Source organism: Phasianus colchicus, chromosome 9 (assembly GCF_987193195.1).
Source record: "Phasianus colchicus chromosome 9, bPhaCol1.hap1.1, whole genome shotgun sequence".
NCBI classification, from domain to species: Eukaryota; Metazoa; Chordata; class Aves; order Galliformes; family Phasianidae; genus Phasianus; species Phasianus colchicus.
In genome coordinates, this window is record NC_143444.1 from 21,158,906 (window position 1) to 21,181,061 (window position 22,156).

General features: G+C 36.8%; 1 protein-coding gene across 2 annotated transcripts in view; it reads left to right on the forward strand.

The window, feature by feature from the left end:
- Positions 1-21,197, forward strand: part of ADGRL4 (adhesion G protein-coupled receptor L4) — a 75,129-nt gene extending 53,932 nt beyond the window's left edge. For both annotated transcript variants that reach the window (XM_090146458.1, XM_090146456.1), the window contains exons 12-17: positions 1,257-1,460; positions 2,489-2,709; positions 2,809-2,875; positions 17,019-17,110; positions 18,649-18,817; positions 19,326-21,197. In XM_090146458.1, the coding sequence (XP_090002584.1) occupies positions 1,257-1,460; positions 2,489-2,709; positions 2,809-2,875; positions 17,019-17,110; positions 18,649-18,817; positions 19,326-19,388 (816 nt within the window). In that variant the 3' untranslated portion in view covers positions 19,389-21,197. The remainder of the gene's footprint in view (positions 1-1,256; positions 1,461-2,488; positions 2,710-2,808; positions 2,876-17,018; positions 17,111-18,648; positions 18,818-19,325) is intronic.
- Positions 21,198-22,156: the final 959 nt, after the last annotated feature.

The window sequence follows — 22,156 nt, forward strand, 5'->3', positions numbered from 1 at the left end:
TGCTTTTAATTTTAAATCACACTTTAAGACTGCCATGGGATTTAACTGGCTTTCATTAGTGGTCATACGACCTACAGTTTCTCTCGAGCAAAGCTTTGCCACCCATTTGTCTAACTTTGGCATCTAAAAATCTCCTTTAAATGCTCTCCTGAGAGTTTGCAACAGCATTATCAGAAGAGCATCATCAACAGTAAAAGGAAGGAAGTTTATGACTATCAAACATAGACGCTCACTACAACAAAACTGTGAGAATGACCACTCAATTTCTATCCTTCTTACATTAAGAAGCCCCATAGATTTCCAGAGTCCACATGGGGATCTGCAGGAGCTTGTGTCCTGTCTCAGAAAGCAACTTTATACAGTATCAGAACTGACAGCAAGCAGAATATTAGCATGAATATACTGTATTGAGATAGTATTCTCACACTGTGAATTTCATGCTGATAGAGGCTGTTTCCTGCTTGCTAAATAGCATCCTAAGCCTTCAGTTCACATTTAAGACCTTTGCCGGTACTTATATGTTATTTGGAAAAGGGAGAATGGGAGGAGGATAATCTTTGGTCCTTTATTTAGTGAAGGAAAAACTTCAATACATTTTCTGGTTAGCTGAATGCTATCCTTATGCTGATGCACAGTCAGGTATTTCAGAGATTCTTTATGTGAATACCAAGCAGCAAACATAACCATGTTCCTATACAAAAATATTCACAACCAATATTAAAATACCCTGTGTTTCTTTAGAGAACATTCCTGTTAGGTATCTGGAAAAGCATTTGTTTGAAATGATTGCTATTTCAGAGTCTTGTTTTGATCATGTTGTAAGTTCAGTAAGATGCTTATTCAATTTTGCTTATCTAAGTCACTGCTGTGATAAGTCCTTTTATATTAGAAAATGTTCATGCCACATTAATATATGTTCTACTGCCAGTGTGTTTGTCATTCACTAAACGATATGATTTTTAAATCATATTACGAGATACTGGTGTTAATAAAGTTTTGCTAAGAAACCAGAAAATATACAGTTCATTATTAATTTCCTTTCATGTTATATCTGCCTCCCCCCACAAAAAAATAAAATAAAATCAAAAACATAATGCTTTTAAGATTATGCAAAGTTTGCATTTGCACTGTAACTCTGCAAACATATTTATTAATATTTTGTTCAAAATAAGAAAAAAACTGTATTATAGAATGCAATTTTTCTTGAGAACATACAAAGCTATTCTTTTTAATATTATATTATAATTTTCCCCCAGGGTGTTACAAATTATAACATTCTTACAAGAATCACTCAGCTAGGAATAATTATTTCGTTGATTTGCCTCTCCATGTGCATTTTTACATTCTGGTTCTTCAGTGAAATTCAAAGCACTAGAACAACAATTCACAAAAACCTCTGCTGCAGCCTTTTCCTGGCAGAACTTATTTTCCTGATTGGAATTAATATGAACAATAATAAGGTGAGTAGTTTCACTTGTGTCTCGAGTTTGTGTTGTAAAGCAAATATACAGTATGAGATACCATCTTCCCTTACTTCCAGTATTTTGTACTATATTTACCAGTATATAGTAGCCTAGTGATACTGACTTCCTGATCAAGTAACAGGAAATATAAAATGATCACCTGGACTTGCTGTAATCTATAGAAATAGAGCTGTCATCTGAGCTGATGCAAGTTGAATTTGGTCCATGAGTTTCATTTAAACTTTCTCACTTTAACTGACTGTGGTCTAAGTGCGCCTGACATTTTCACATCTGTTGAATGCTGTTTAGAGCAATGCTGGTGGCTCTCTGTGATGAAAATTTTTCCTAAAAGCCAGGTCAGAGCTGCAGTTCCAAGGTTGCACTGTTGGTGGGAGGGCCTTTGCTACCTAAATATGAAGTCTTGACTAATCTATGTTACTTTTCGTACAAGTAGGACTGTTGGTTCTTGCATCTCAGAATAGTTTTAGTAAATTAAATCATGCATAAATTATCAAGAAAGCTATATCATAAATTGCTGAATAGGATTTAAAATTACCTGAAAAAAGCATGAACTGCAATCCTTAAGGCTGCACTACAATATTGATTGAGCAATATCATCTTAGGAACATTTCATTGTATAAAGTTCCTTTAGAAATAATTGCTCATAAAGCTTATTTGTGTTGCTATCAAAATTATAAAAATAGGCTTCATCTAAATCAGCAAATTATGTAACCGTGATTTTCAGGTGTAGCAATGGGATCAACCTTGTCAATTTGTTAATGCAGTTTTTCTGGAAAGACATGCATTGATTTTAAGTTGAATGTCATCTTTTTATTTTAGCAGTTGTTATAGAAAACACTAATGAACAAATGTGCTTGTAGGTACAGGCCAAGATCTTGTCAATCAGCCTTACATATGTGCTGCTGTATTGCTTGAATATTGCTAGATTGCTGTGCATGTGCTGCAATATTAAGAGACATATTAATAGAATTGTGACTCTTGCTTTTCTCTGGTTGAATTTCTAGCTCGTCTGTTCAATTACTGCTGGATTACTCCATTATTTCCTTCTAGCTGCATTTGCATGGATGTGCATTGAAGGCATTCACCTCTACCTTATAGTTGTGGGAGTCATCTATAACAAGGGTTTCTTGCACAAGAATTTCTATGTCTTCGGCTATGTAAGTCCAGCTGTGGTAGTTGGCATCTCTGCTGCACTGGGATACAAGTACTACGGCACCACAGAAGTGTAAGTTGCTGTTTTTGGGTTCAAATCAATGTATGTGAGAATGCAATAATCACAACAGCCTTGCACAATTCAAGATGTTTTGTGCTGTTTATTTTTCAGATGTTGGCTCAGCACAAAGAATAACTTTATATGGAGTTTTATAGGACCAGCATGCCTAATAATTCTTGTAAGTATAATTTTCATTTTTATTGTAGTACATAAAACTGATAATAAAAGGTGTTTAATAATCACCCACCCATTGCCAGCATAGCTGTGAGTGCTAATTATAGGGCAGAATTGGCTAATTTAGATCCTTTTATAGTGTCTCTAAATTATTTATATGCTGTACATCTAAATAGCCTGAAAAGTGAATGTTGGACAGAAAAAAAAAAAACCTCACTATAAGATCAGAGCTTCTTTTTTCTCACTCGCTTTCTTCCTTTCAACCCAATGGCTTGAGAAAAGCATTTCTAGTTTGTAAGAAGTAGTATCTTTGTATGTCATTGGCATCTCAGCATGGCTCGGCAGGAGGTGTACACATACACCATCCTAGCAGACAGATAATCTGGTTTTTCAAATGTTGTGTGACTTAATCTCTTATCAGTGATCGGTCATCTTTGTAAGATTAGACTGTCATCTTTATGGTTTTATCACTCGCATGTACCCTGTCATCATCAAAGCTATTTTAAACTAAATTGCGACGTCAGAGAAAAGAACCCGCTATTTCACATGGGCAGACAAGTCAAGTATTGATAGCCCTATTTCAGCTGTGAAGAGGGCCTTTTTAATTCTTATTGGAAGTGGTTTCAAACCTGCAAATTTGGCAGGTATTATATGTTCCATTCTGAATCAAAACATTTTTGGTGCTTCAAGAGCATTTCTAAGTGCTATAAAGTTTAACAAACCATTCCAACTGTAATGGGGCGTTATTGTGTATGACTGGGTAGACAGTGATCGGGCAATAGCTGGAGCTAACAGAAAGAGAAGGTACAGTGGTAAGGCCTTGTGACATCTATGGTCATGTCAGTAATATCCCTTCCTTGCTATTAAAGCTGATGGTGATAAATGTGAGGATATGTAAAAAGAAGTGGCAGGGCCTAACACACACAAGATTATAGTTAAAACAATTTTATTTCAATGCATTAGCCACTTCAAAGCTGAATAAAGTGTTAAATATAACTCAGGCCCAGTTCCATCTCAAGTTCACGTTGTAGACTGGGCAGGCTGGGAAAAACATGTCAGATACAACCCCAGGTGACGCTCCCTACCACACCCGATGAGCATGGAGAGGCATGGTGCTACAGCTCCCTCTGTTCCACGACCCTGACTTCAGATGATATTGACAGGTTAATGCAGTAAAAGAAAATCATGGGGTGAAAGATCAACCTTTACTGGAAATTCTTAAGTTCTTAGGTTCAAGTTGGCAACTTCCTTTGTCCTCTTTGGACCTTATCTTTTTCTTCCAGGAAGGCAGCTTGCAGAGCTGAGATTTTTTCTTGCTGCTTTCCTTCCTATACTCACCTGCCTTCAGATGAAGATTTATGGGCAGTGACATATGTCTGTGCTGTCAGTATAGTATGTTATCAAAATATACAAAACAGAACGAATGTATGCATCTACAGCTTTGTTTTCATCTCCAGCTGACCTGTGCCTTATGCAAGACATTAGGCACACAGCACAGAGGCAGCAGATCAGTGCTTTCAATACAAGCCAGCCACAGAGGCACATCCTGAAAACTGGGTTTTTGCCTTTGCTTGAGCTCTCCACATCTTGCAGCAGGCAACATCCATGAAATAAAAGACAAATGGGAGATGGTAAAGTTGATCCTCTTCGTGAAGATTATGGGAAACGTTGTGCAAAAAGACATTAACTTAAGGAGATGAAGTGGGTGTTAAATGTGTGTTTCATAGGTCACATGCTTACTGCATTACATCTGTTTCATTGCCCATTCTCTCCTGAGTGCACTGCATGGGCACTGTGACAAAGTCTAAACACTTCCCAAAGTAGCAGCAATCAGGAAGTTCCTGTATTTAAAGATGCCTATCTCTTTTCAAGATATCCACTTTCCCCTTAGCTAATTAAAGCAAAATGAAAAAAAAAAAAAAGTTAATATAGTTCTTGGTTCTGGAATAACCAGATAGATCACCATAACCCTTATATGGAAAGCTACAAACTCTAGCAGCTTCAAGCACTCCTTTAATTCTGAGATTCATCTACTAATGAAATGATTCTGTGGATTTTCCAAGGTAGCTTGGAGAGTTTCAATACAAAAACTCTAGAGAACTGCTCATCGCAAATCTGATTCTTGCACAAAAAAATAAATCTTATTGTCAGCACAAAAGCCCACACACCCAAATGGTGCATTCTGTTTCTGTGAATTCTGTGAACCTCAGGAAATTTGTGGTTTGAATTATACTGTAATATACCTTTGAGACAGCATGTAAATGATGAAGAATAGAACTAATTCTGTACCAGTGGGTTTTCTGTCTCTAGGCACATTGTTTCAAATGCATCCTTGGGCTTTAAATCTGCAGTAATAATACAGAAGCATAAGGAGCTCAAGTATTTATCAGAAGTATAAACTAAGTTCTCCTCTTATTGCCTAAGCAGTAGCACTACTTCTGAAGGTGTTTGCTTATTAATATTATGATTCTATTAGAATTCTTAAGTGTAAAGCAATGGCCTTATTGATCCCACCTAAAAATTATTATTATTATTATTATTAGATTGGTGACTGTACATGAAAAGGAGTGGGTCAGAAGCTGTTTAGATGGAGTTAGCAAAGAAAGGGCATTTTAAACCTTTGTAAAGCAAGCTGCAAGCTAAAGATAATTTCCACAACTTATTTCTTTCTCCTAATACTTGTAATCTTTAGAACCACAACCATTTTAGCTAAAACTATGCAGTAGATTAGATCAAAGCATACAAGTGTGGAGAAATTATTTATAACAAGTATTTAAACTTTTTAATAGAAAAGTGAATTTATCACAAGCTTTAAGGGACAAACACTCCCACAAACTACAACCCGTGCCTGATTGAGGAACTTATATTATAAAAATATAAGTTCCAGAGATAAAAGGTAGGAAAATGAAAAAAAGAAAATCCCTAGAACATTTTCTTTTCTTTTGTAATACATTCTTACAATAATAATCTCCCTGTAATAGAAGTGTGTAGAATGGAAATAACCATTTTTCTGCAGGGTAACGCAGCTGCCATTTTAATGATTGTGTAATGTTAACTAAGAACAGACTCCTTGCTGTTGTATGGGGCGTTCTACAGCGCTTTTCCCACCTCTAACATGACAGCATACTCTGTCTTGAGTGGAAGCAGACCCATGTAAGGGCTTTCTTCCACGTCACTGACACTTGTGAGAACTTCATCTTTCAAACACCACAAACATAGGTTATATTCCTCCACTTATACCTACTGAGAGGAACAGCAATAGAGTAGATGTTCAGCTGGTCATAGAAATTAGGCTGCTTAGTAGTGGTATGAAAAGACCATTAATGCTGTACTTACCAAAAGTCTACAAGTCATTAAAAGCAAAATTTGGAAGTGAATCACAACAACTATGAGTGTAGCTGCAGAGGACCCTTTTAACATGCCCCTCTACAAGAACCTTCTCCCATTAAATCTGTTTAGTTGAACCTTGTGCAGCAAGTTTAAGGAGACACATGCTAATATGATTTGCAACTTTGCAGTATGGGCAGAAATGCTCGGACTTGACTATTCCACCCATTGTTTCTGCCACAATAAATTGGCATACTTCTGTGAGGTACCAGGACCCAGAAGTGTGATGTAACATTAACAGGTGTAATTTGCAATTTAACAGTATAAAACTATCAGTATTACTGTTGAGACTACTTCTGTAATGACAAAACACAGACTTGCTTTTCAAGACTGGAAAATTTCCAATATTACACACCATCCAAATAATCTTGCTTGTGGCTTCTATCCAAACATCCTAGCACACTGTGCAGTGAAGGGGTAACTTGTGTATGCTTCTCATTGTTTTACTATGCTAATGTATGTTTTCAGGGGCCTTGAAGGTGTCTGGCTCAGTTTCAAACTCCCATTTCTTGAAACAATTGGTAATTGTAGTGTTTGCAACTACAGAAATGACTTATAAATGGACTCTGCAATTTGCAGAGCGTTTTTGTTGACTTGGAACATACAAACCAAGAATAGTTCTTGGGAGAAGTGTCTTCAGAAAATCCAGATTCTTTTTATTAAGCATTTCTGTATACAATAAATGCAATGAATAATCAACTTTCAAGCAAAAATATTCTAAGAATTGCAGTGATTAATTAACCATACCGTTTTGAACTTCTCATGTATAAATGAATGGGTAAATGAATAAAATATACAGATTGCAGTTATAAAATACAAAAATAGTGACATGTGAGTGATGAAAGCAGGCTAACAGTAGAGTAATGCTTTTCATTAAAGAAATGCCTGCATATTCATTAGGGCTAGTCAATTACTTAAAAAATATATTCACCAGATAATTTATTTGATGAATTTTACTATTATTTGTCAAATAATTTATTCAACAAAAAAGGTAAAATTAATGGAATAGTGCATTCATCAAATCTTATTGGACAGCTCTAATGCTTATTCAGTTCTGTACTTTTAGGTTGATTCAGGATGCTGCAATCAGTGCACAAAACTTTCCTGGCAAATCCATTACTCTGTTTCTTTCTCAAATACTCACAAACTTCATGTACTTAATACTCTAATCTAGGCCATTCAAACTGAACATCTTTCATGTAGAGAAGTAAATATTCAAAGGGAAAAGCTTTACATTTTCCCAGACTTCAATATTGAGCATGATCTGACAGTCCATTATTCCCATTTAAACAAAAAATATAAAAAGAAAGGCTCCCCCAAAGCCAATCACTCCACACTAATGTAATTAGGTACACTGTCTCCTTAGGCTTCTTCACATTATTATTCCCGTTCTCAATGAAGAAGGTTGTATTCATTACTCTTGATATATTTTCATATTCTGCGGAGTATTATTGAAAAACTTGTTTGACCTCTGGCCTTCATCATAACAAATCATATCCAGCATCTCCACATTTTACTGAATATTTAGGCTTTTGAAAGTTCTATGTAGGTTTTCTTTTGTTTTCCTAGGGGTTATTTGAGACAAATACCTCATTATGTTTCTTAGCTAGATGAGGAAAGTATGCTCTGTAGTGTTTAGTGTACACTTTTCAGAAAATAGCCATTTAAAACATTTTTTATATCTACTCTTGTTCCTCAGTCTGCCTTTTTAGTGGAAATAAATTTCCTACTGGGACTAGCAATAGCTTTATTATTCTTTATGAAAAAATAATAGTCCCTTTTCATTAGTCCCTCTGTGGCTTCAGTTAATGTGTCTCCATTGCATTTCTTATGCCATTGTGGATAAAGTGGAAATAATTAATTACACAGTGGCATTAGAGACTGAGTCTGCAACTTTTCTTGAAACAGATTATTTCAAACTGCAGCATTGTTCAGCAACCAGCAATACCTGCTGTGCTAAATAATCACCGAGTCTGAAAGTACTGGCCCTGTTCTGTGGACAGGTGAACCTTAATCTTCAAGCCATAGCTTCTATATTGCCATGCCAATAGATACAATTTCCCAGCAAGGCCAGGATCTTCTAGGGAAAGAGGTTTTTTTCTTCCTTCCTTCTGTCCTACAAAGCTATTATCAAAGTCCATGTTCTGAAGCCCCTTGAAATACCCAAAGATAGGGGGCCATGGCCTATTTAGTCTACAAAATTAACATTATTTTCTCTTATGTCATTACACAGAAACAAACCCATCCTGCTATTCTAATCTATCCATGTATCCAGCTTCTGTGCTTTCAGTGATTATGCTGCTTTTATATAAGCACAATTACCATCAACATATATACTTACCCTAAACTGTTCATTGATTGGACTCAAAAGATTTGCTTTAGAAAGTTAACACAGGCTGATGGTGTCTTCTTAACACTTTCTTAATAATTACATACTGACTATATATACTTTGCATATTTTGTCAGTCAAAGTGCATTTTCTTTCACTCTCCTACTGCCCTTTCATTCATCAGTTGCAGGCATATAGGAAAATAAATTCATATTCACAGTAGCAATTGCATGCGACTGTTCTCCTTGGATGAGATGTGGTCATCGAAGGAGCTTTTTGTGGCTTGGAGTATGACCACAATTTTGTGACTATGTTCACACACAACAGAATCGTATTTGCTTCTAAAAGGCAAAAGGCCAAATCCTTTACAGGGTCCGGTGGGATGCGGAAGGTACCAAATGGCTTTCTGCCCACTCTTTTTATTTCCAAACTGGCAAATGTGTTCAGACTCAATGTCTTGGCCATAATCTTGATGCTGCTTCCATCCTGGTAGTTCTTCCATTCACTGCAGTTATTAGTGCTAAAATATAATATACAACTATTTCACACCTATTTACCAGTGGAAAAATATTTCTCTGGTGCATAGGTCTCCATGTACAGCATAAGACAGGTTTACATTTATGGAGGAAAACCACAAGAGAGGTCTAAGTAAGTCTGAATCTTTATGTACATGGAGTGAACGCATCAAACAGCCTGCTTTATGTCATTAACAGCTTCCAAGAAAAAATCCATCTTTTCACAGCTTCTTGGAAAAGGAGAAAGTGTACCTAATAATTAATTTTACTGGGAGCAAGATAGACCCTTATCCTGCTAGTTGGGCTAGGGTTTATGGCTAAGGTCAGCCACAGTTCTGTATTGGCTCATCCCTCCTCCCCTGGGCTGCAGAACAGAGGCTAAATAAAAATATTTAGGCCAGCATGCATTTAGCTTTTCAATCCAATAAGAAATGACACTGAACCCAGAAGAATGTGAGAAGCTGTTTAATCTGATAAAAAATATAAACCTCCTTTCTATTTCTTATTTATTTATTTAGAGCTTCCTATAACTGTTCTAAAAGCAAAAAGAAAGCTACTTAGTTATTAAATTGAGTCTAAATCTACAGCTGGAGATATGCAAAAGAACAACTCTGAAATATTCATGTATTCATATATAAAGAGCAAGTCTATGTGAAAATTATGTATTTTCTGAGACAAGGTCTGAAATAAACTAATTTAGCTGTGTTTTCACTTTTAAACAAGTGAAAGTATTAAAATCTTAGAATCATAAAATTCTAATCCCTCATTGTTGAAAATATTTCCCCAAAATACAGTCTAGAGTGGCTTTTTTAATGTTTTTGTTATATTTTCTATGTCTAAATAAGACTGCTTTTGTATACCTAAAGCATTCGAGAAGGTATATTAATGGGAGACACGATAATGAGATAAATCAGTCAGGAGACAAATCCAGACTGTTTGACTGCCAGCTTGTGTCCAATTTTATGCAATTAATATGGCATAAATTTTCATTTTGAAGCTTAAACTGTTGTATCATTAATAGCTTAATTTTGTTCTCCTCTGTCTGAAATAACGATGACCCATTGAATGTTGTCATTTTACCCAGACATTAGCCAGACAGACAGATAGAAATGTATTGCTCTCTCTGGCAGAATTCAGACCATCACAAGCTCATTAATTCAAATACTCATAATGAGGGTCATTGTAAAGACTGATACAGATACAGCTGCTCTGAACTTCAGACATTTTTTGAAAGAGCCAAATTCAATATGATATATGTAAAAAATTCAAGTATATGCCTAAGAGAGCAGCAGGAGAAATTTTCTCATTCTTTTTTGTGAGATCTGACATCAGCATATAGATGGTTTCATCAATTATTGAGACAGGGACTAAGAAAGGAAAAGGGAATGATTTGGGGGCTTCATTTTTTGAAGTTTGAATGTAAAGTGCTCAGACTGAATCAGAGCTAGTATGTCTGAATCTTTAGAATTAGCCGCTTCTTTCTTATACTAGCTCTTCTTTGTAACACTAGAAAACCTTAAAGAGCAGGTGTTTAAAGTGTTTTAATAGTTTTTGAAAGGCTGGAGTGTATCTTTTACACAAGAATACTGTACATGAAATAACCAATTCCTTTTTCATTCTATAAATATCTGTGTATTGGAAAGAGTCTCAAAACCTTGGTCTTGTATTAAACAATTACTCTGCTGTTAAAATAGTAATTGTCTTTAGATAGTCCTGGATGCAGAACTGTGGGATGAGGGAGATCCAGGTCTTCCTGCTCCAGTGAATGTTTAATTATCTATATGGCATGGAACAGCGCCAGCAGGGCTAATGGAGTGATAGTGGTGAATAGCTGGTATGGAGGCTGGAGGAACTAAGGGTCATATTATAGTCTGAATATTAAGTACAACAGAAAATTGTGCCTGTGTCTTGTACATCCTGGATAAATGCTCTATCCACAGGGATTTTTTGTTGTTCAGAAATGAATGTCCTTTCTGGTTTTAATCAGAACAATGCTGGTAGTAAGTTTACTTTTGAAAGTATAATCTAAATCAGTAAATATCTTAGTGCTGATGAACTGACTTTTTTTTTTTTTTTTTTTTTTTTTTCCTCAACAAAAATCTGTTGGAGAAAACGTTCTTGAATGCTTATTGTCCCAGTCTTTTATTTTGCAAGTTGTTCAGGTACTAACTGAACCATTAAAGCACCACTCCCCTCTGAGCATTCAAGTGCTCTTTTGTCTTGCTTAAAAAAAGGAGGGAGGAAGGAAAGGAAAAAAGATTTCTCAGTTGCAAAACTTGACAGCTGTCAGCTACCTTGATGGGGCAAAATGATGATATATCGCTTCACTCAGTATCTTACCATTTAATTGTAATTAATTATGAAAGAAACTACAACTCTTCAACATGAGTGCAAATATTTTTATTTGCAGGCAGATGTTTTGCATGCTTTATTGAATTTTGTATATTTCATACCATTCAGTGCTCAACTAAAAATAGCTATCAATCTGTACTTACAAAGAGAGTGTTTCATGCAGTGTGAAGCACTAACATCATATTTATTTGAGGATAGAACATTATGTTACTCTTCCAGTATGTAAAACACGTACATTTAACAGAGGAATTAAGGATCTATTTTAAATATAGCAGTTGCTAAGCAATGTGCTAATAACAGAGCTCCAACAGCTTGGAATATTTAGCATTTTAGGACCTATGTGTTCATTTTTATATTATTACTTAGTTTGCAAAATACAGTAATCAACAGGGAAGTTTGTAATTTGCTTAAGCAATAGACAAAATTGTTTCTCAGTGCTCTTCTGGATCCTCATCTTAATAATATCTACTAGATACTTCTTTATGTTTTGATATGTATACAGCACTATTATTTTCTTCTGCAAACTGTGTATGGGTAAAACGTTACTTTGGTGGTCCCAGAACTGCTAGGAGTGAAAGTCAAAGCAACAGCATCTTGCTCTGCCCATGCCCACTGTTGAGCAGTTTTTCTTCACTACAGAAGCATCAGCAGAGGGAGGAAGGCATCAGCAAAGAGATTTACAGAGCTATCCTAATTCTGGGCAAAGGTGGACTAACACCATACAAAGTGATACCTGTGAATCCCTTAAAATGCCCCTTTCTATCAGTTGTAGAGGAAAGGTCTTGACAACACTGGAAGCAGTGGGAGTTTTGCCATCTAACAGTTCTACCATTGGTATAATGAAGCCAGAAGTTACTCCAAAGTCCTAAATTTTCTTGACTCTTCACACAGATAACTTTCTAAGAAAAGATTCTCTGAGTATTTACCATCCTCTCTTTAAACATAGTAGTGTGTGTACAATAAAACCTACCTTGTGCAGCTCTATGGCTCCCTGGGAATCTTCCTGGGTAAAATAGATACACAAATGTAGTCGCCCATATGTACAAAATCCTAGTTTCAGGATTTCAGTTAAGACTTTTCTCTATTCAATATCTATTTCACATAAATATATTTTAAGTTTCCTACCATTTGCTTATAAATATACCACAACATTTCTAGAATTTAAGCTAAAAGCATTTTTAATACAAATATCTTTAAGGAGAGTTGATTCCCTGAAGATTCTTAGAAAGGAGGCTGCTACTGTATAAGCACTTGTATTTGATTAACCACTTAGAAAAAAAGGAATAGATTAATTATTAAAATGAGTCCTGTAGTGCACCTGAGCACTGAGTGAGTGCTGACTCCCACCAACATCGCAGGGGGGAGGGCTAAGGATGCTCAGCATCCCACAGGATTGGGCTGCAATGAGATAGCCAGAGACTTGTGGTACAATAACTCTGCTGTTTACCCAACAGCATAGAATCATGGAATTTAAACAGCAGTTTGAGGTGGTTTGTTAAAAAATGAAATAGTTCAGTACTGGGCTTGGAATCGCTGCAGTTCCCTTTTCGCCTATTAGCCTTGCCCAGCGGCCCATCTCAGGACATGCAGCAGCTTCTCTGACTGCTCAGCCATGTAATAACACTGAAACAAAGGCACAAGGACTTGCCCTGTCACGCTGTAAAATCGTTATTCACTTGATAAAACTGCAGTAGTGCCACTGTACTTCATGCCTTGGGCTTGCCCAGTGCTGCTGAGTGGCCATACTCATTACCCAGTAACTTCCCTCCTGGAGCAGACATGCAGCAGCCGCAGTCCCCAGGCTGGCCCTGGCCAGGCCTGCGCATCGCCTGCCCCAGCTCAGTGTCACAGCTGCCTGCACACGGTGCTCTGTTCTGCTTTGCTGCCTCTGTGTTTTGCTGTTCTGTTTCCATTCACCTTGCCTGTCACCTCCAGGCAGCTTTAATTATAACATCTTATAAAGCTTAGCCAACAAGAGCTGAAGAGTATGCTTTAATTACAAAAATCTAAAACGTGACTGCAACCAAAACACAATATTTAGCAGTAAGTATCTTCTGGAATCTTTTTTAGATGTTTCAGTGTCTCTTATCCCCAGTTTATTCCAGCCAGAGTATTAGACATCTACGGCTCTTTGTGCCTATCTATGAGGGCTGCTCCAAAAGTAATGCCTCCTATTTTATTACGTTGGCTCACAATGTCATGGGGATGTTGGTAGCCAGGCAATAGAGATTGAAGCTTCCCACCAATATTCCATTACATTTTGTTGCTGTGTGACAGATGGCAGCAGAGGGGCAGTCTGACAAAATGGTGTCTGACACAGACATGCTTTTGAAGCAAAGGTGTGTCATGGAATTCCTCTGTGCGGAAAAAACAGTACGCATTGACATTCAGCAATGCTTGCTAAACATTTATGGAGACCAAACAGTAAATGAGAGCACAGTGAGGTCGTGGATGGTGCATTCTAGCAATGGTAACAGTGATGTGAAAGAGAAGCCAGATGGCAACACAGACTTTTATGAGCACAGCATGCAGGCTCTTGTTCATTAGCACAGCTAATGGTGGTGACTATGCTGAAGTAGTGTTTTGTATCTGAGAACTTGCTCTGTCAAACAGTGTTCTTATGCTGTTTGTATCTATTGTAGTTTCCATGGAAAAAAAATAAAAGGCACTACATTCAGAGTGACCTTCATATATTTTAGAAGCCTTTTGTAGCCTACTACCTGCATTTATTCATTTGAATCTCACTTATTGATAAAAAGGAAAAATGTCTTAAGTGGTCGTATCTTATGCCAGGCAATTTGGGTGTTTCACTTCTCCTTCCATCTGTTGAAACACATATGGCTCTTTGAGGATATTAGATATATGAAGGCCATTTCCCCTTTAGTCCTCTGTCCAGCCATTGAACATGAACTTTTTACTCAGCATTTCCCAGAAATAGCTGTGATTACCAGCATGCCTATGGTAACAAATATGCAGGGTCTTAGGCTGAAGCATAGTGTGTTGAACTTAACATACTTGTTAGAGTACCAGTTTTCTGCACACTTGAATATTATTAGCATTATTAACATTATCTATGTTTCTCTTGGGTTTATGTATGATTTTCTGTTATTGATTTCCCTCAAGTGTTGCTGGATTTTCTGCATTGCAGGACAGTTACAACTACCTTACTGTTACCTATTTGAGGTCCTCCAAAGGACAAAGTGCTGTGCCAGAGTGCTCTAAGTTAGACTGAAAGAAAATTCCCTGAAACCTACTTTTTTGAGGCACTGAAGATTGTATGAAACAGCCTATGCACTTGGCTATGATATTTTTTATTAATGGAGTGCTTCTAAATGGGGTAAAAACGTACTTAAGGCTTTAATAAATCTTGGGAATGAGCGGGTGTTTCAGAAGTTAAGCTCGCTGCCATTACCCTGTAACGATACCTCCTGAGAGGCTACCTGAGACATGTCAGTGCGCTGTGCCTGCACTCTGCAGCTGGCTCTGAGAACTGGTGTTAACCTCTCCCGCTCCCCTGACACATTCAGATTATTCCCATCAGAATGAGTTGATGAATGAAAGGATCATAGTTAATGGGTATTACCTCAACGCAGAGGGCCAAATCCTATTATCCTGTGCTACAGACAATGTAAATAGTATTTGTGTAAAGGAGCCCCACTGGCATGAAGAGAAATGGAGACCTCTACCACGAGGCCCCACATTCCCCCTCCGCAGTCCCATCCTTGCTCAGCAAAACCTCCCCAGTTCTGCAGCTGTTTTCCATGACCAAAGGATAATGGAGTCTGGCTCACAGAGCTTCATAAAGAGCCTATTAGCAGCAATAGGAAGGCTCTCATTGACATCAGTGATGTCAGTGACGGGCCAGCAGGGAGGAGGCTTGGCTGCACGGTCGTGCTGACAGCTTCAGAAGAGGTACTGGGGTGCTTTCTCCGTGCTTGTGGTACTTTGATCACTTTTTTCAGATTACTTTAATAAGTACATTAGGTGGGTTACACAGATTACAGTGTGTGTTCCATGTTATTTGGTATATTATTCACCAACAAATATAAGATAAAAAAGTAAGTCTGCATATAATTACCCATAACTGCTGACTGACTTATAATTAACTTTGAAAAATTGCTGGTTTAGGAGATATTACAGATTACAATTTTAAATACAAAGAGCTTCGGAATAGCTCTCATGATCAGTGAAAGTACAAGGTATTCAGTGAAGGATTAATTCCCTAAACTGCTAATCAGCTCTATCTCCTGTCTTATCAAATTGTAAATACATTATGCTGTATTAAAGTATGAGCATGCAGCTAATTAAAGCAGAGCCTGAATTTAATATCAGATACTCCCACCCGACATAACAAAAATGTTCCAAAGACATACATAACAAGTGCTAACAAATGAAAGCAATTCTTTTAAAAGTGATGCTGTGTTTATATAGCAGGCTTTTGTTTTCATTTTGGAGTGGTATTCTGTGTTGTTTTTATTTTTAAGAGAAAGGAGAGAGGTAAACCACATTGTCTTTCTGGAGAAACAAGTTGGGGAAGACATTAATTCTATTTGGTTTGCAGCTGTAAGCCCACAGCAACCAATCAAAGGATTACAACCAAGGATTTACAAATATACATCCAGATAAAATTTGGTTCAATTATTAACATTGCAAATAGATTCTGATGTTAAATGCTGCAAACCAAAATAAGTGTTCTTTTAAAAAGCAAGAGAGCAAACTCATCTACATTGTTAAAGGAAAGCAATAGAAATTTAAATGAATATTCAGTGAAGCCTATCTGAGCAAGCAGAGGTTCAGAACCATAACTGAGCATCATTTACAAAACTACTTCCTTTAGTTGTTCTTTTGTTTGTTTCAAACTCAAATAAAGCAATATGATTATAAGGAAAGCAGAAAATGTACGCGCGCGCACACACACAGATTGTCCACCAATGAAACAAACATAAAATGGAGGAGAGAATACCCTGCATGGAACCTTTCAGCAAAGTTAGTTTTTTAAAATTTCTTTACATAAGCATCAAATATATTTATACCACTTAAAACTTTTTACACCCAAAAAAGCTCAGAACATACGATGTTATTAATGTGACGTTAATGTATTAATATTATATTTATGTAACAAAGATGTGCATTTTGTCAAAATCGATGCAGTACTGTATCATAGAAAATCCATGGCAGGAATCATCCTCAGGGATCCTCTCCCTCTCTTCTCCCTCTCCTCTCCCTCTCTTCTCCTCCCCATTTGCTTAAACATCTCTACTTACAGAAAAAAAAAATCAGACCATGAAATCAGAGATTTACCAATAAACATTTGCAGACTTTTGGTAGGGATACTATTGAGATAAGATAGCGTTATTACCTTGTTTGATCAATCTTTATTATGGGGCTCATATATTTTTAATGGACGTGGATCAGAAAAGAGTTTCCCTCTCCCCGCTCCATCACTGGATTCTCTAGGTTTTATGTACACAGAAACTTTATCTGACTTGTTCCGTTTAAATGTGTTACTGAAACTCAAAATCACTCCAGTTTGAACTAAAAGTTCTTCTCTTTACTCTCCCCAGGTTAATTTGCTGGCTTTCGGAGTGATTATTTATAAAGTATTTCGACACACTGCAATGTTAAAGCCAGAAGTTAGTTGTTATGAAAATATAAGGTAAGTTTGCCATTTAATACTATTTTAAACTTCTGTTTAAACAGAATAAAGCCAAATGTGAAATTAAGGATTCAAAAACAATAATTTAAACTTCTGGAAGATTTATGGAAATACTGAAGTGGTTTTCTTCTATTGTCATGTATATCTGGAGGTAAACTTTGCAGTCTTTCCTTCTCCTGACCAATGCCTCATGCAGTAACACTGGGCTTACTGGAGATGTATGAAAAACACTACAAGAGATCCATGTCAATCAAAGGGTAAAGGCTGAGGGGAGGGTTAAAGTAGTAATTGTACTTTCTGCAGCCTCTATACAAGTCAAAATATACCCGAATTAGGACCAAAATATTTACCTTGAAGTAACAAGGCGTACAGAAATCCTGTGATAAGAAAATCAGACCATTTTTATTAGTAGTAAAAAGCCCACAGTAGGGCATTGTGCTTCTATGGTGTTGAGGAGTGGGGGCTTCCTCTCCAGGATTTTTACTTTGCATGCTGTTATGATTTTTCCATCAACTCACTCTCTTTAAAACTGATTTATAGGAACCTTGAAAACCGTTTGTGCAGGAAAAGCTGAAGTGTACTACAGGGAACATTGAAAACAACTTACTGTTTGTGTTGCTTAGGAACACTCCTGCAGTTTCAATGCACTGCACTAAATTTATAGTTAGGATTTAGCAATTGTTTGATTGATTACTTTCTCTTATTCCTTACCCTTCATAGCTTCATGTGGTGAGCAGGTTTTAATGAAGTTGAAAATTATTCATTTTCCAAGGAACAGTGCTAAAAATGTCTGTTGTTCAAAGGAAGTCCTGCAATGACTAGGCTGAGAATGAGTAAGAAAGTAATCAGTGGTTTCATTTCCAAGACAACATGCTGCAATTTGCTTGAGCCCGTGAACAGGGCTTTACAGTATGTTGAAAAAAAAAATCATAGCCAATCAGTTCCTGTAATTTTAAAGCATCAATACAGTGACCCAGGAAATATTTGAGAGTATAAATGTTGTAAAAACAAAAATATATTTTTAAAAGGAGAAAGAATGAAAGCAGGAAAGTCTAGGTTTACAGCTGGCACCATCTTCTACAGTGAATCTGAGAGGCAGCCTAAGAACTCTTTGATGTCATGCACATGTACTGACCTAAGAGCATACTGTACATTTTTCTGGGTTATTTTTTGAGGAGGATAAGGGGGAGGAGGAAAAGCGAGAGAATGCTTCATAACAGACATATGTTTTTCCTTGGGGAATTACACTAACAGTAGATTTAAATCAAATCATATGGTGCTGCAGTACACCAGAGAAAACATATCTGAAGATTAAAGAAGCCAGTGTTTTAAGGCCCTCCAGTTTTACTCTTTTGCTCTTCTGCAGTGATTGTGTGAGCTTATTTGTGTCACAGTGCTACAGCACACCCTAAAGAACAACCCATGCATTTGCACTTCTAAGGCCTTCACAGAAAAAAAATAGATTGCCTAGACAGCATTCCCTAAGCCAAGCAGCAAAGGGATACGCAACATGTTTGCATTTGTCTACATTTCCCTAGGTCCTGTGCCCGAGGTGCTCTCGCTCTCCTGTTCCTCCTTGGGGCTACCTGGATCTTTGGGGTCCTCCACGTCGTCCAGGGCTCCGTGGTTACAGCCTATCTGTTTACAATCTTCAATGCATTTCAGGGGATGTTCATCTTCATCTTTCTTTGTGTGCTGTCCAGAAAGGTGAGTGTCCTCATAGGGAGCCACAGGGGCACTCAGGTGTGCCCAGGACAATACCCAGAATTGAAACAAAGTCGTGTGGACGGTTTTTCAAAGCAGGAAGAAACCCTTGTGCCTTTCATGGGAGTGGGAAGGAAAGAGGGGAAATACTGCTGTTGCCTTCTGGGAAGACAGAACATCTCTGTTCTTACCTTTGCACCTATTTTCTTCCTGTTTAAAAAAAAAGAAAAGCTTACAGAAGATTAAAAAATGAACTTGTAAAACTCACCAGTAACCAGATGAAGCAATGCAATGGATACAGTAAAGCTCACTTCCATTCTTTGCAGTTAGTAACAGCATTCACACTCCCCAAACAGTTTTGAGATTATCCAGTGTCCTGTCCTACAGTCACAAGCAGCCCCACCTTAAAATATGTAATGAAGTGATTAATACACAATTAGTTAAAACACATAAAGATACATATATAAAAAATTATCTATTTCATGTTTGGATTCAATATTTTTTTTTTCAGATTCAAGAAGAGTATTATAGGTTGTTCAAAAATGTTCCTTGTTGTTTCGGCTGCTTAAGATAAATAGAAGGAAAATCTGCATGAGCATCTTGGTGGAAAAGGGGAGCAACCTAGATCATGTCATTATGGATATTACAGGAAAAAGCGGTATTGTACAAGCATGAAATGACCCAGAGCAGGCATATTTCTTAAGTGATTTACTGACTGTTTTTGTACATATGTGTGCATTCAGGCAAAGCATTTATATTATGCTGTATACAAACAGTATATGAAACAAACTGGATTGTCGCAGAATATATATTAACGAAGACCAAGGAATAAGAAAATTTCAAAACCAGCTCAGGACTTTTCATGACTTAGGTTTTGTTTCTGGTATTGGAAATATCTTCAGCTCTTGGAAGAGAAATATCAAGAACCAGCTAGCACAGCAGATTTTATTAATTACTTGATAGTGGAATCATACTCATTGTCTGTCTGTAGTAATGAGCTTCTTACATTCAGTTGTGTATGACCATCTGCAGTGAATGGGTTCTATTAAAAAGTCAATAGATAAAGATCTGCTTCAGCACAGACTTTTGAAAACATTTCTTTTAATTTAAAGTAGATTTAAAAAGGAATTTGTTTAATATTATTCTCTTATCACTCTGAAATATATATCTGTATATTAATCAATTCTTTATTTTTATAACTTTCAAAGAATAGTTTAGATCTAAAGGAACTGAGGTCAGATCTGATGCAAGAATGGTATCAGTATGGAACAGCCATTTCATAAGTGAAAGATTATTTTGTGAATACTTTGAAAAAGATCTGGTTCTTGTTTTATTTAATTGCCAAAAAGACTGAGATCTGCTAAACTGGCACTATGATCTGGGAGGCACTGGGAAGGAAATACTTTATGAAGTTTGTCACTTGGTAAGGACACGTGGAATCCAAACCACATAGGATCAAATGGAGGATCAACTGAAAACTAGAGTGGTAGAATTCACCTGTGCAGAAAAGTACAGATTTAAATTCAAGATCATGTGCCTCCATGAAATTGTAATTACAGCAGTTTTCTCTATTTGTAGCACCCTTGAGTCAACCATTTCTCTTCCTCCAATGCTCCTGAATTTAGAACATTTGTCCTGTGTTTATCCTTTAGAGCATACACAGATCTGCTGAAATCAGAGAGAATTTGTTGTGGTGCAAGCTTTGCTGCATCAGGGCATAGATGTGTTACATCAGCATCTCCAGCTGTGCCATCATGCTCATGTTCTTTTTTAAAGTATGCTTTAATTTCATCCTTTTAGCACCTAGTTAATGTGAAGCACTGAGCCTCATTCCACGTTGCCTTCTAAGGAAGTGTCTAGGATCTCAGAAGAAGCCATTTATTTTTACCAGTCAGACACTGTAAATATGTAGTTGTTAATAAATCCCACTGTTGTTTTGTCTGTTAAAATAAAGTACACTCTGAATTTTATTTATATTAAAGGAATTCCTTTTTTACTAACGGTCAGATTTGTTTGGATTTTATCTTTTTTTCCATATACACAAGGCTTTCATTTTATGTACAGCAATGATGTGCTTTATTATGTATATTCCATGTCTCTGTCAAAATTTTGGAAACCTCAAGAGGAATCTCTTCTTTTCTGGAAAAAAAAAAAAGTATTTCAGATGGTCCTTTGAATGTAAAATATGTGAATAAACTGAAATGCTTAGCTTTCACATTTTAACATATTTCCCTTCATTTAAATAAATACAGTGGAAAAGTTCTCATGGTTATATATTATTTGCCCTGAATTATTCGCTGTATTTCCTTTGCTGCTCTGTATGTTCCCCCAGGTTTGCAAAAATGCAAATATTACTCAGCAGAGTCTTTTTAGAAGGATATCTATTAATGCATCATTTTTTAATCTCTTGCAGAAGTCTAACCTATACTAAGACTGGTTGGACAGAGTAGTATCTCTAACATAATGACTTAGTGCAATTGAAAAAAGTTTCCTTGGAAAGAAAATATGTCATGAAGTGTTTAGGTTACAATAGTCTTTTTAATGAAAGAACATCTTTTATAGGAAAACTGTGCACTCCAGTATCTGGGTCAGATCATCGTTGAAACTCTGTTTTCCTTACATGCAAAGATGAGATTTATGTTTTAATACAGAACATAAGAGCAGACAAAATTTGCTTAGATTCATCACCTTTGAGCCTGAAAGATATTGTTATTGTCCTCCCTAAAGCATGCAAATATACTGATGAGAAACAAAAGGGTTTATTTGTCACTGTCCTTACTAACACGAGCCCCAGCCCAGCAGAAAGGGAGGAGAAGAGGTAACCGGCATAAACTGAAAAAACCACGGATTTCAACATGACACCAGAAAAATCTTTTTCAGCATGAAGCTAATTGAGGATTGGAAATGGTGTTCCAGAGAAGTTGTGCAGCTGTGTTAAAATCTTTGGAGTTTTTAGGACTGGATAAAGCCTCTAGCAACCTGATCTCATACCTGACCCTGCTTTGAGCAGGAGAGGGGATGAGATACATTCTGAGGTCCCTTCCAGCCTGAATTATTTTATGAGTTTAGGATATCAAGTATCAAACTGGAAAAATAACAGTTGGGCATCAGTTACAGGCAAAGTAAGGAAACCTGTGCTCAAGTCATCCATCAGCTGAACAAGTTGCTTTCCCAAAAATAAATGTGACCTATTTGTCAGATCAACTGGTAACTAGTTGGCTGGTTTGATGTCTTCAGCATCTTTTCAGACTGCATTCTTTTGAGGGGAATATTACATCTTCAGGTGGGGCCAGCAGGAAAAAAAGACTCAAAACAGTGATTGACAAGACAGATAAAAGTAAA